This window comes from Echinops telfairi, unplaced genomic scaffold, assembly GCF_000313985.2.
Source record: "Echinops telfairi isolate 266 unplaced genomic scaffold, ASM31398v2 ScPeMD7_7469;HRSCAF=8507_0, whole genome shotgun sequence".
Lineage (NCBI taxonomy): Eukaryota > Metazoa > Chordata > Mammalia > Afrosoricida > Tenrecidae > Echinops > Echinops telfairi.
In genome coordinates this window covers 40,316,700-40,331,222 of record NW_022111372.1, presented here as the reverse complement: position 1 = coordinate 40,331,222, position 14,523 = coordinate 40,316,700, and the positions used below count along the sequence as shown (strand labels likewise).

Below are 14,523 nucleotides of genomic sequence, written 5' to 3'. Positions count from 1 at the left end.
CGTGGAACCCAGTTCTACTCAGACACGCAGGGGCTCACCATGAATCAGAATGGGCGCAAAGTACCCTCAGCTGACCCCAGCCTAGGAAGCAGGCCTGGCTTCCTCTTCCAACTGTGCTAACCAGCAGTGGGCCCACACTGGCTCTAGGCATGGGGGTGGCCCCCCCACTAAAGATGTTGTGAAGTGTAGAGACATTTTCTTCCGGCTTCCCTTAAGCACAGAGTTTCTGTTGGCCTTAACAAGGAACACCCTTGGTTGCTACAGGGAGGGTGGGTGGTTCCAGTCCATGCAGAGGTGCCTCTGAATACAGGGCTGGTGATCTACTTCCAGAAAGCCAGCCATCGAAAACCCCACGGATCCCAGTTCTATTCTGATGCACATGGGGGCACCATGAGTCCGGGTTGACTCAACAGTACCCGGGTTGGGCTCTAATCTTGGGTTTGTCTGGGTAGTTTAATTTTTCCTTATGACCCGAATATCTGTAAGCATGGTTGACACCCCTTCTATGTTCTTGTGGCTTTCTGTCTTGCCCTTTGGAGCCCTTACCTTCCCATGAGTCACTTTCTTACCTTCTTATCCTCACTGTTGGGGAGCCGCTCCCCTGAGACCTTAGGGTGGCGGGCGGGGCGTGGCCTGGGCTGCTGGTTCTCATTATAAAGTGAGATGAGACCTGCCCAGACTTGGACTTGAACAGAAGAGGGCTCTGGGAGCGACTCCATTCACTCCTTTCCATCAGAAGGAAGTAGACCCTCTCCTGGCCCTCACGCTGGGCATGTACCTGCCAGGGGAGAGGGAGGGCACTGAACTTTGGTCCTCTGCCCCCTGCCTACCTGGTGGAGGCACTCACAAGTGGAGGTGCCAGAGCCTTGGGCTCATCTGGCCCAGGGGCTTTGCTGAGGGGCCACACCTGGCCCCTGGCAAGTGTCCCCTCCACTTCCCCAACTTCACTGTGCCCCAGCTTCCTGTCTGTGTGACTTCCTGCCCAGGACTCCTTTAGGAGAAAGTCACATTGTACAGTGCAGAGGACAGGTATGCATTCAGGCATGCTGGGATGAGGTGGGGGCGGGGCCGGGGTCTGGTGAGCAGAATTCCCTCCATGGACTTGGAGAGGGACACTGCCCAGCCTTGTATGGGGTGGGTGGTTCTCCTCATTCTCAGAGGACCTCAGTGCTTGGGCTCAGGTAGCTATCAGATGCTACAAGAATATCTTTCAGCACATTTGACTATTAAGGAGGCTGATCACTCTGAAACTAATTTAATTGCTGAGTCTCCTTTGCCCCTGACCCTCGTTCATTTCCTTGGGGGATATTTCCCGCCTTCCTTCCTTTTGAAGCCCTGTCCCTCGGAACTCTTCACACGGCGCCGGTCGCCCTTCGTTTGTCTCTCTGTCCAGTCGTCTGTCTTCATAACTAAGACGTGATTCACGTTAGGAAACACCCTACAGCTAGGACCTCATGAATGTCACCGAGAGAAGCAAGGCTGTGCCCATAGGCATAGAAGCTAGCATCCCAACATATACACATTTTGGGGGGACATCCCATGCAATCTGTAGCAGGGAGGAGGCTCCAGAACTTGGGGACATCTCTAGGTTAGGGAGGCCCTCTGGTCTTAAAGCTAAGACACCAGGGGCTGAGCGACTCCTACAGAGAGGATGTGCCCCTTCCCTTGGTCGGAGAGCTTTGCCCTTTGGCCCCTTTGCTGCCACACACTCTGAAGGAGTCTCCCCAGTGGGTTTCGGCTGTCATGCCTGTCACAGAGACACTGCCACTTCTAGAGCGTCCCGTAGACTACGTAGCTGCTGACTGCTCACCTGTCAGAGAAGGAGCAAGTGCCTACTGGTTTCTTACTTTCCCTGTCTTCTCAATAGGATTACCACCCCGCATCATCCAAATCTGCCCCCCGGCGCCGCCGTATCTTAGAACTCGAGAGCTGGGGCAGCCCACATCCAACCCCACCCCGCCTGAGGGGCCACCCAGCCAGGGTCACGGTCCTCAAGCGGACCACCAGGGTCAGACAGCTGGAGATGCCGGGACTCAGACTCCCCCTAAAGGACCACAGTAGGCCCAGCATTGCCCACAGGGGCCTAGCCACTGAGGCCAGCAGGTAGGTGACAGGCCCTGGAACTCCGGGGAAGGAAGATGAGCCTTTTGGATGTCGGGTGGGGAGTGCAGGGCAGAGACCTGTCTCTGGGAGCGTGGGATTGAGCCGAGTTCCCTCCCCCTTTTGTGGGCCCAGAGGTGGACCACGTCAAGGAGCAGGTGGGTGTAGGGCACATTGGGGCTGAAACCCCACTCTCTGCCTGGTGGGCCGGCAGAGAGGGAGAGACCACGTGGTGTTCCAGGGTGACCCAGCCCCATGCCTATGGCTGGGACCATTCCGTGTCAAGAGCTACGCTTGCCAAGTGTCCAAGCAGCTCAGCAGCCACAGCTGATGTTGGGTCTGGGGTGTTGTGACCTTAAGCCCAGGTTTGGGCACATGTCCAAGGCCAGGAGGGGTCTGGAGAGGCTTCTGGGGGCTTGTGGGGAGCCATAGTTGGAAGCTGGAATTCAGATTCCACCTCTTCTGCAGACACTCTCCATTCTAGCTTTTCAGCTCATGGGATTCAGTCCTGTGAGCCCCCTGACTCTGGCTCCTGCTTAGAGTCCATCCTGTCCTTGCAGCCCCCACGTGCACCCTGCAGCTCGGATCAGACCATCCCCAGGCTCCAACCGGCAGCTGGACTCAGCCTCACGCCAGCTCTTACCTTCCACATCCTCCACCCTCTGACTGGTCATTGGAAATGGAGAGAGTCTGTCACGGGGTTGAATTGTGTCATCCAAAAAAGACACGTTGACGTCTAATCCCTGTGACTATGAAGTGCACTTATTTGGAAATAGCATGACATCATACAGGGTGCATACACCCTACTCCCATCGACGGGGTGTCCTGGAGATGTATGGAAGAAGACTACCATGTGAAGATGGAGGGATGTTGCCCAAAGTCAAGGAAGGCTGGGGCCACCTGGAACTGGAAGAGGAAAGGAAGTAGCCCCATCCCATTCCTTCCCTCTGCAAGGCAACCCTGCCCATCCGTAATTCGGTCTTCCAAGCTCCAGAACTTGGAGACAATAAACATCTGTTGCTTGAAGCCTCCCTGTGTGTGGTCCTTTGTTACATCTTTCCAGGAGAAGCATGCGGCCTTTCTGGCTAAAAGGAAAATACCAATAAAGGTTTGGTGGAAGCGCTGAGCACCATGGGAGCCCAGCTTCAACAGGACCTCCCAGGAAGAGACTCAGATGTGCAGTGGGTTTGGTGTAGTTGTGAGCATGGCTATGGCGATGACTGATTGGCTGCCGAGAAGGGGCTTGGGCAAGGGGGGAGGGCTGTCACCACCAGCTGAGGAGATGAGGATGGCAGGAGACACGTGACGAGGTGGGAATCTTTCTGGGCTGAGGGTGGGATCTGCACCTTTCTCAGTGCTTCACGGGGCCAGGCCCCACCACGCTCCACAGCATCCCCCGTGCAGTTGTCAGGGATAGAACCCGAGTGAAGGGACGCCTCAGTCAGAGGTCCTCTGGGGCCCCATCTGCCCTGGCATGTGTGAGGCTGCCTGGGCAAGCACACCACTTCAGGGCCCAGTGGCTCACAGGGGACAGGAAGTTGGTGTGGGTAGGGAGTGGGGCAAGGGCTTACAGCCACAGCTAGCTAAGCGCCAGAAGGGTGTACCTTGGGGCTGTGTACAGTCACATATGAACCACCCTCTGAACAGTGTCAAGGTGACCTTATTTGGAGATAGAGCTTTATCTTTTGTTATGCTAATGAGGACACACTGGAGGAGGAGGAGGAGGAGAAGGAGGAGGAGGAGGAGGAGGAGGAGGCGGAGGCAGAAGAGGTTGGGTTTTAAACCTAACTGAGTGGGGCCTTATTAAAAGCAGACACAACACTGACATACTCACACAGGGAAGACAAACATCCCACGAAGATACGTGGACAAGACCAGGAAATGCCCAGCACGGCTGCTGCTGCTAAGGAGGACACCCGTTGGGAACAGTGATCTGTGCTTGAAAGTCACTCACGTGTGTGCGATAGAGACAGCACCAGGCAACTAGGTTACTAATGCTTATTTCTATCCCCCCCTCCCCCAATCCTTACACAGATCATTGTTTTCTTTTTTTCCCCCCGGTGTTCTTAAAGACACCGTAGCACTCAGTTTGGAGACGAGGGAGAGATCAAGTAGTGAGTTCTCAGCCCTAAGGCTGACTGGAAGGGGAGGATTTTGTGACTAGATGTCCAGTCCGGGACATGCACTGGAGGTGGTACCCACCCCTGAGAGAAGGTGGTCAAGCAGAAAGCCGAGAAGGCCCAGCCTCGGTTGACAAGGAGGCTCTGAGGATTTGGGGGCTTGAAGACCCATGGTGGGTGTCCTGGGCTGGAGAGGGGCTGATGGAGAGAGAGAAGCAGGGGGCCCGGGAGTTGGGTGGTTCTAAAGCCTTTATTGAAAGGGGTGTGCATGAACAGGAGGCACCAGACTTGTCACAGGCTAATCGTGGGCATGCGAGGATGCCCCCGGGGACAGGTGACGATGGATGGGCAGGGCCCAGAGGAGCAGGCTCCCAGGGCAGATGGACTAAGGAGATGATCAGGGAGCCCAGACTCTGACCAGCCCTAGACCAGGGGGAGGAGGACTGTTGGGGAGAGGAAGGGCCCCTGGAGGGCTGCGCTTGAGGGGTTTGGTTGGGGTCTGGAGGCAGTGAAGGGAGTAGGCAGAATTGAGGAGGGGGGTCTCTCACCGGGGGGATCCCAGGGTAAGTGTGTGTGTGGGGGATCTGGGCGTGACAGCCCTGGGTGCAGGGTGGACCCATGAGCTCCAAGGCCCCACTACCGCGGTGTGGAGAGAAGCTGGGTCTGGCGGCGGCCCGCGGCCCTCCTCTGTGTGGACCTTTAGCACCATAGACGGGAGGTGGGAGGCCGTGGGGGTGGGGGGTGTCCCTGTGCGGGGCGAACGTTCCGGGGACCAGGCTAACAGATCCAGCGGATGAACCTGTCAAAGAAGCTGGGCTGTACCAGGCTGTCGTAGTCTTTCTCGCGGAAGATGGCCGACGTGTCGCCCAGGCTGATCTTGGAGAGCACGTCCATGTCCACGTCGCCGCCCACGGCCACCACAGTGGGCACCACGTTCTGCTTGCGCATGGAGTGCACCGACTCCTCGAGGCTCTCGTTGCCCGTGACGCCGTCGGTGAGGAACACGAAGGCCAGCTCGGCGTGGCGCCGTGCGCCCCCGCGCGCGCTGCGCACCACGGAGTTGATGGCGTGCACGATGCCCGTGCCCACGTGCGAGAAGGAGTTGAGGTACTGCGCGCTCTCCAGCGCCTCGTGGATGACGGTCAGGTTGGCGGTCAGCGGGAAGATCACCCGCTGCTCCTGCGGGCTGCCGTACTGCAGCAACGCCACGCGGGCATTGAGCGGGTCATTGTCCCGGCGCGCCAGCGTCAGTCGCCGGGACACCTCCTCCACAAAGCGCCGGGCCTTGAAGAAGTTCTGTTCCCCCAGCCGCTCTGAACCGTCCAGCAGGAAGACGATGTCCACCGGCCGCTGTGTGCACTGGGCCACGTACAGCTCTGGAGGGGGTGGGGAGAGGGGTGGTGGGGCCCGGGTCCGCTCGCAGCAGGGGAGAGATGAAGCTCTCAGAAGGCCAGGTTTTGGCCGGGGAGTGGTAGGGTCCAGATCCCAGGTGACATCTACTCTTGAGACCTGGCACCCAAGGTTCCCTGGTGATGCCCCACTGTGATCAAGAGTGGACACCCAAGACCACCACTAAGGCCAAGACCCAGCATCCAGGATCCTCAGATCATGACTCACCAAACCTAAGATAGCCCTCACCCCACCCCACAACCATTTTTGACTCCCTGCACTGAGACCTGGGACTCGGGACCCCCAGGTGACTCCCCCTGTGACCTGGAACCCAGAATCTTGGGTAGCCCTGGTCTGGTTGATTCCTGGCTATACCCTGCACGCATTCTCTCTACATGTGCCCCCTGGTGGAACCCATGACATACTGCTGGGCCCTCCTCCCAAAGTAATGGAGGGCCCAGGCCTTACCACTGCTCCTCAGGGCCCGCTACCCTGCCCCCTCAGTCCCCCCCACTGGGCCATGTTCTCAAACTGAGGGCAGAGACCCTGCGTCAAGGCCAAGAGTCTCACTTTCTACCCTCTAGACATCATCTTAGCCTTGATCAAACCCCACCATGCGCCTGGTCCCTACTCCTAGCTTTTAAAGGGGCTGAATCCACCCACCCAGGGACTGGCCAACGTCCAGCCCCAGAGCAGCCTTGCCAAGCCGTCCCTGCTGGGCTTCAGTGCCAGCGTCCACATCTGCATGACTGTTTGCTTTTATGGAGTGCTGACACCGGCTCACCACGTCAGAGGACGTGCCCTGAGCACCCTTCTCGGCTTGCCAGGCAGAGGAGCACTTGGTGCAGACAGGACTTTTTAATGAGCTTATTCAGGTAGCGGTGCCAACCCAGAGCAACTTTCCAATCACAAGGCTGAGCCTGGCTTAAGACACTGCCCCGCCTCACGAGTTCTCCGTGCACTGCTGGGCTCCCAAGTTCCAGCATCATGAGAAACATTTCCCCATGGTCGCTGCGGGCACCAGTCAGGGCGCGAGGCCTGGGTCTGTGGGCATTTCCCCAGATGTGCTGACATGACACAGGCTGGGTGCAGGGAGGCAGTGGTGGCAGTGGAGGTGTGTGAGGGGTGCTGGGAGGGGGACCCAGAGAGGCTGTAGTTAAAGCTAGGCTTTGTTGTCTCGCGTGTCTGTCTCTTCTGCGACTGACCCCATGGGGAGGTCCCCACACTCTCTCTGGCCAGTCTACCACATGCAGTGAGGAGAGGGCATGACTTTGGCCCAGGGATCTTACTTAATCTGGCTTCTCTGGGGAAGGGAGGGTGAGCCCAGTAATGGGATGTGCTGTCTCTGGGTGGCTCCTTGTGGGCCCGGAAAGTGGGAGGGAGGACAGAGTGGAGCTTTAATCCTCCTGAACTTGGCCACGCCCACCAGTAGATCCAGATGCTGTGGGTGTGAGGACAGAGTCTGGGTCCCCAGGTCCTCACCTGAATGAACCGCTGTGGTTGTCCTCACAGACAGCCTGAGCTACTGTACAGGCATGTAACCAGCACAGAAGGTCAAGGGCAGTGCCACAGCCAGGTCATCTGTGTCCCTGGGGGCCTGTGTCTGGGACTGGATCAGATTCTGGGCGGGGACATTGCCGGGTATTTTAGACTGTTTCTCTTGCCTGCGTCCTATACACAAGGCAGTTTTCTAGACTCGGGGAGGGGTCTGGACGGATAGGCCTGCCTCATTCTTAGACCTGTGACTGGAACCTCACAAGAAAGGAGGACGCTGCAGATATGGCTAAAACTCTTGAGATGGGAAATGGTCTTGGAGTCTTAGTTTGGACCCTGTGCACAATGACAAGTGTCCTTTTAAAAGGGAGATAGCACAGGCAGAAGAGGACACCATGTGACGAGAGAAGCCGAAATTGGGGTGAAGCAGCTAGACCTTAGAAAGGAAAAGGAAGGACCCTCCCCCAGAGCCTCAGAGGGGGTCCGGCAGCCCATACCCTGACTTTGGCCTCTGGTCTCCAGACTGGGAGAGAGTTTTTCTGTGTCAGCTACCCTGTGTGTGGGAAATGTGTTAGGGCAGCCACAGGACACTAGTATGATGTGTGTGTGTGTGTGTGTGTGTGTGTGTGTGTGTGTGTGTGTGTGAGTTTGGCTATCTCTGCACATGGGCGGGTGGCCCCAGCTTCAGCAGAGTGCCAGTGTAGTCTCAGGGTCCCCCACGATGTCCCTGTGCACCAGCTTAAAGGTGTCTATGAACAATTCCATCCAGTCCTGCCGCTCGCCCCCCGTGGCGAACTTGGCCCGCTCGGCAGTGTAGACCAGTAGGGCCACCAGCCTGGAGTAGCCAGCAGGGTCCTGCGTGAGCTCCGTGGTGTTTAGCAACTGTTGGATCAGGGGGATGGTCCGGGGGAAGGTGGTGTCGGGCCCCTCTTCCGTGCGGAGGAAGGTGACCTGGGGCGCCTCGTTAGGCTGCCATCCATCTGCAAGGGAGCGTCCAGAGAAGGGTTTAAGGGCATGGGTGTGTGAGCGGCCTCCGGCCGCCCTCCTCAGGCTGAGTGCTCAGGGCAGCATCTCTTGGCAGAGAACAAGGATTAGACTCAGCCAGGAAAAGTGAGCTGGAAGGAGGGGGGCACACGCAGCGCCCCCAGCAGCCAGGGAGTGTATGGGGCCAGAGCTAGATGGGGAAGGGGGCATTTGGGGAGACAGCAACAGGAGGGCAGTGCCCAGGCGGGCTGGGGATAGAAGCGAGGTCAGAAGACACCAAACGTGGCGCTTCTGACAGAATCAGCCCAGCCTGGGGTCTGGCCTGAGTCCCGGTGCGGTTCGGACACGGTTCTGGGTATGTGGCTGTTTGGCCCCAAGGTCAGGGCTGTGGCAACTCCACACACACCAGACGTAGCCCTTGCAAAAGCACGCTCTAAAGCCCCATCTACCTGCCTGCTCCTCTTTGGCCACCATGCTTGATGTACTGTGAAACTCGAATGATGTTCATGGAGAAGGCGCTCTGTAAGCTTAGGAGGGAATTTAGGGCAGAAAAGGCGCAGAGGGCTCCACAGGGCTGCTCCCTTTATCTGGGTGGGGTCGAGGAGGTGGACAGAGGCTCCTGAGGAAGTACCAGGTTCAGTTGCCATGATTCCTGTACCCTGCCTGAGTCTCCCTCGGAGAAAGCCACTGCCAGCTCCTCTAGTGCTGGGGGAAACGGCTTCCTGTCCCAATCACCACCCGATGCTGAACCTCGGCTGACCCTCTGGAGGGTCCCTCAAAGTGTACTATATCTGGTCTCTCCCTGCTTGGACCATTAGCAAGCCCACCCTGCCAGCACCCAGGGGCACTGTGCAGTCTACCCTGGGCTCTACTGTAGCTCCTTGTACTGCCCACCCACGGATGGGCCCTAGGCAGCCAGCATACCCCCTCTCCCCATCCCCCAAGGGTCAGCCCTGGGCCCTAAGTGCAGATCTCAAACCCTGTGTCCATGGCCGACACACTGACAGCTGTGTTTAGGGGTATTGGCTGTTTGTCATGGAGTCCTGGTGATTCAAAATGACTTATGCGATGGGCTGTTCAGTAAGGTCAGAAGTTCCATCCCACCAGCCTCTCTACCAGAGAAAGATGAGGCTTTGTACGCCTGAAAAGAGTTAGTCTTGCAACCTCACAGAGGCAGTTCTACACTGCCCTCAAGGGTCATTATGAGTTGAAGTGGACTCACTGGCTGGCAGTCTTCATGAGAACTGACCCCCAGGGCACCATGTGCACTGTCCCTGGCTAACTCTGGGCTGGGTGTTGAGACTCCATCAGGAGTCCCACCATCTTCCAGGCGACCCCGATACCTCTCTGACTCCAGGGCCTGGTCTCCGGGTACAGCTTTGGGAAAGACATGCACGTTTCTCATCCTCAGAGCCTGTAAATATGCTCAGGGGCTGACTCTGGGCCATACACACAACACATGTGTCTTGAGGGCTAAGCGACATGATATAGTCATGGCCTCATATCCCAAAGCAGACAGAGATGCACACCGGGCCACCCAGCCTGTCTGGGCTCAGACATAGATACGGAGATGAAGCCGTGTGTTAGGGATGATGGCACAGCTGCCAAAGCCATGGTCATGGCTGCAGACGCGGATGCAGGTATGGACACGGGCACTGACCCTCTCCAGGGGCTGGCTCCAGCAACCCAGGCCTGACCGACCTCCCAGCAAGGAGGCTGACGTCTATGGCATGGGTCCCGAGAGTGGGGGCAGGGTTTTCCCAGAGTGGGCAGGCTTAGCTCCTGATGCCTTCGGGCTTCCATCTCCTGTGACTCTCTGCCCGCCGCCCTGGGCACTGCACAGCATCACCATGGAAACCAACCAGCATATAAGCAATGACTACTCTTTTCCCTTAGGCCTGGGTGGCCACAGAGCTCCTCAACTGGACAGCTACTCAGACCCTCAGGACCTCCTGACCTGTCTCCAGCCACCCTGATGACTCAGTAGCCCCCAGCCCCTCCGCAGGGTCCCCATCACCTCACCAGGCCTTCCTCATCCTTGGCCAGGCTCCTGACCTATTATCAGCCCCCAACCTTATTAGGTCCCCGTCACATCAGTGCCCCAATCCATTGCCAGCAGCCCGCTATCTTGACTCACCACCAGCCGGCACCTAACCAGCCTGCCCAAACCTGACCAGCCCCCATCTCTTCAGCGGTCTCAGGACACCTCACCAGCCCCGCATATCCTGCCCCGCCCGTCTCAGGCCTCACACTCCTTGCCAGGCTGTGCACCCCAGTTCTCCCTCACTCTTACCCCAAGTACACTAACTCAGGGACATGCTCCCTCGATCCAACGCCTGCCCCAGGGCGGGCGAGCAGCAGTGGCCATGCGCAGCAGCAGGGCAGTGGCGGGTCAGTTAGGAAGCAGCACTCAGCCTACAGCTGCGGGCTGGCTGCAGCTTTGCCCCCTGGAGGACTGTGCATCGGCTATTTGGTTTAACGAGTTCACGCTTCCCCAAGACAGGCCCCAGCACTGCCCAGCCCGAGGGCCACCTGAGGAGGTGCCAGGCCCTGACCAGTTTCCCCACTGCTGGCCTGCCCGGCCTGTCCCTTTGGGCAGTGGGCAAGACCAGGCCCTGTTTGGGACAACCAGGCCCTGGGCTCCAGTGACTGAGAGCCAAGGGCAGCCCCAGGGCTGCCTGAACCAGATGAGTGAGGCCAGCGCCCCGGTCACCGGGGCTCATGGCACCACCCCATGCCCCGGACACTGCCCCCTCCCCCCAGTCCTCTCCTTTCTGCGCCCAAGGCCAAGGCTGTGCTCTGGGTCATGGGGTGACACCACCCATGTAGCCTGTGATGTGAATTTCAGTGCTGCCTCACTAAAGAGAAGCCCCCCAGCCAGCACTGCCCAGGGTTCCCAGCATAGGTCCCTCCGCTCCCTCCTGGGTTTCTCATCTGCATCCATGCTGTCAAATGGGGATGGGGGGTGGGGTGGGGGCGGCCAGGCTCTCCGTATTACCTGTTTGGCAGGGAAGTTCAGGGCAGACAATCTGGGGGTCTGCAAAAGAAGAAGACAGGCCAAGGGGCCTGGTCAGTCTCCGCTGTGTCCCATGTGGTGTTGACCCTTAGTCCTAAAAGCAGGGGCTGGCTCTCTATAAAACTATACATGCCAGTCTTGCCCCCTGTGAATGGGGTCTCACTTGGGGAGAGGCTGTGAAGTACAGCGAGTACTTACCCTATGTGACTGGTGTTTTGTTAAAGAGGAGGGCAGACAAGGAGACAGTCACACACAGCGGGGCGGGGGGGGGGGGGGGGGGGGGGGGGGCGGCATATCACACGAGGACCCAGCACCCCGCAGCAAAGGAGTGCCCCAGATCAGAGATCCTTCTGCCAGAGGCAGGGGAACAGCACAGGGCCACCCTGCCTGCCCGGAGCTGCCAGAAGGTGTCCACTGGACAGCCAACACCCTGGCCATGGATTTACAGGTCCCCAAATGGTGAGACAATAAACGTCTGTTCTCAGAAGCATCTCCCCTACACTTGGAGGGTCCTTGGGGAGCACCAAGACATTCAGACATGGGCCTCTGGGTGAGACTGGCTTCTGCCCACATCGGTGGCCCCAGTGGGCCCAGTGCGCGCCCTTTCCTCCCTTCACACAGAGGAGCATGGTGTGACCCCAGGGGTGACCCCATGGCCAGGGACAGGAGGCCTGGCCACTCGCCCTGAATCGAACTGTAGACCCTCTCTCCCCCAGTTGCGTGGGATTCCTGGGCTGTGTACCTGCGGGCGCAATCCTCTTTGGAAATGTTTTTTTTTTTAATTTCTTTAGTTATGCAGTGAGGTCATTCACCCCTGAGTGGGATGGATCCTTACACCTATCCAACCAATCACCGAGCCATCCAAACCGGGAGCAAGCTGAGTCAAACACCGGGAGAGGAAGAGGGATGGGGAGATCGGCGCACAAGGCCCTCCCCCCAGAACCGAGGCCCTGAACTAGGCACCTTGCCTCCTGAACTGCTCTCCAGAGCACCCACTGGGCCCACCTGGTGGCAGTGGCTCCAGGAGGTGGAGATGGAGACCCTGTCTCCTCCGCCCATCCCCATCGCTCCTAGTGGCCAGAGGCCCTCACCCGGGCACAGGATGTCCTCCATGTCGTCGATGAACCGCTCAGCCACCAGCTCGGAGAAGAGCGTCATGTTGCGCACCTGCCGGGGGTTGTGGCAGGCAATGGAGTTGAGGTTCTCGCTCTCATGCTGCTCGTTGAACATGTCGCCGATGCCAATGGCCGTGACAGTGACGTCATCGTTCCTGCACAGCGCCAGCAGGTTCAGGTCGTCGTCCCGAGGGTCGTGGCGCCCGTCCGTGATGACCACGGCGAACACGCGCGTCTTCTGCCGCCGGCTCTCCTTGATGAGCTTGTTGTAGGTGAACTTGAGGGCCGAGGGCGTCCAGGTGCCGCCGGCAATCCACTCTAGGTTCTTGACGGCCTCCTTGAAACTGGACAGCGAGTTGATGCGCTTGTCGTCCAACTGGATGGCCTCGAAGGTGCCCTCGTGGCTGTACTGCACCACGCCCACACGTGTGCCTGCAGGTCGCAGAGAGGAGCCTGGTCGGTGCTGCCCCGGCCCCACAGACTCAGCACCCCTGAGTGGCTTTTTCCAGGGTGCCCAGCCAAGCACCAGACCCTTGCATTAGGTGGTCGCTGCTTTGAGTTTATGTTGTTCTATCTCCCGGTGACCCAGGCCCCTTGGGGGTCTTCCTAAGTGCCAAAGCCCAGGCCCTCCCACCGCCCCGCCACCCCACCCCTGCAGTGGATGGCCTCCCACCTGTCTCCGACTTGGGGTCTTTGGCGATGGCGCCCAGCCTGTTGACCATATTAATGACGAAGTTCTTCTCCAGCGTGAAGTTGGTGTAGCCGATGCTCTCGGAGCTGTCGATAACGAACACCACGTCCAGGGCACCGCACCGCTTCTCACAGTCTGTGTGTGGACGGGCGGCCGGCAGGTGGGGGTCAGTCTGGGTGGGGCGTGCTTACTACCGAGGGCAGGAAGGACACTCCCCTATTCCCCGGCGGCAGGGGCTGTGTGTGGAGGAGGCCAGAGGAGATGGGAACTTGGGACAGAGGGCCTGCCACCCTGGGAGCACACTGCCTCCTTCTCCTCCTTATCCAGGGAGTCACTGGTGGGCAGACTCTGAACCTGGGCTTCCCGGGGCACCACAGTGGGAAGGCTTCCTGGGGGTGACAGCAGGTGGAGACTTACCACAGCACCCGCATGTCTCCCTCACGTAGGTCATGACGTCACACTCCTGCAACAGGAGGCAGAGGTCAGCCCAGGGGCCGGGCCTCCTGTGTCCCAGGCTCTGGGAGTACACAGCTGGGATGGCATCCCTCAGAAAGGCATTGCTGAATGGGGAGTTCATGGCGCAGCAGAGGGGTTGGCAAGCAGAGTGTAGTGTGTGGGAGGAAGGCTAGCAATGCCCTGCACCCGCTGACCTGGCCCCTGCACCCACTGACCTTACTCCTGCACCCGCTGACCTACATCTGTGGAGATCCCCCTGCACATGCTGAGCTCCCCCTCCACCTGCTGGGCTCGCCCCTTTACTGCCTGAGGTCCCCTGCACCTGCTGACCTTGCCACTACACCTACTGACCTCGCCCTTGCACCAGGGCAGATCCCCCTGCACCCGCAGAGCTAGCCACTACGTCCTGCATCCAGCCTTCTGGAGTTTAGAAGGCAGGAGGGAGCTGCCAAAGCAGCATGCTGATGCCATCCTGGATGTGACACCTACCGTGAGACCAGGGTCCCCGGGGGGGCCAGGCATACCCTGGAGGAGCAAGGAGAGAACTGTCAGAGTGGGGCCTGGGTGCAACCTGACTCGGGGCTGCAGGGCCGCTCGCCCGCCACACAGCTGCCGGGTGTGATGTCCTTTCACCAACGGACAGACCTACCTCCGGTCCCGGGGCTCCTTTTTGCCCCCGAGGGCCTGGCTCACCAGGGGGGCCGGGATCGGCCTGAGAAGGGAAAGGGCACCTCAGTAAGTGGAGTTCAACAGAGTTCACACACCAACTCAGAAAGACAGTGTCTAAAGTAACTCACTGTGAGCCCAGGGCTCTTCTCAACCCTGTCCCCCCACCCATCCACCCACCCACCCATAAATCCAACCACCCACAAGACCTATAGCCACAGCCTTCCTCCATCTACCACCTATTCACCCATCCATACACCACCTACTCACTCACCCATAATCCCACCCATGCTTCCATTGGCTCATCTACCTACCCACCCATTCATCCACCCACTCATCCATCCATCCATCCATCCATCCATCCATCCATCCATCCACCCACCAAGCTATCCATCCATCCATGTATCTATCCATCTTTCCACCCATCAACCCATCACCCATCAACCCGTCTATCCATCCATCCATCCATCCATCCATCCATCCATCCATCCA

The 14,523-nt window shown here is 58.7% G+C and overlaps 1 protein-coding gene across 1 annotated transcript in view; it reads right to left on the bottom strand.

Moving 5' to 3' along the window:
• Positions 1 to 4,451: 4,451 nt before the first annotated feature.
• Positions 4,452 to 14,523, bottom strand: part of COL6A2 (collagen type VI alpha 2 chain) — a 25,142-nt gene continuing 15,070 nt past the window's right edge. Inside the window, exons 22-28 of the mRNA XM_013005631.3 lie at positions 14,015 to 14,077; positions 13,855 to 13,890; positions 13,327 to 13,372; positions 12,892 to 13,044; positions 12,195 to 12,650; positions 11,086 to 11,124; positions 4,452 to 5,596 (exon numbers count right to left, since the gene is read on the bottom strand). Coding sequence (XP_012861085.3) covers positions 4,998 to 5,596; positions 11,086 to 11,124; positions 12,195 to 12,650; positions 12,892 to 13,044; positions 13,327 to 13,372; positions 13,855 to 13,890; positions 14,015 to 14,077 — 1,392 coding nt within the window. The 3' untranslated portion in view covers positions 4,452 to 4,997. The remainder of the gene's footprint in view (positions 5,597 to 11,085; positions 11,125 to 12,194; positions 12,651 to 12,891; positions 13,045 to 13,326; positions 13,373 to 13,854; positions 13,891 to 14,014; positions 14,078 to 14,523) is intronic.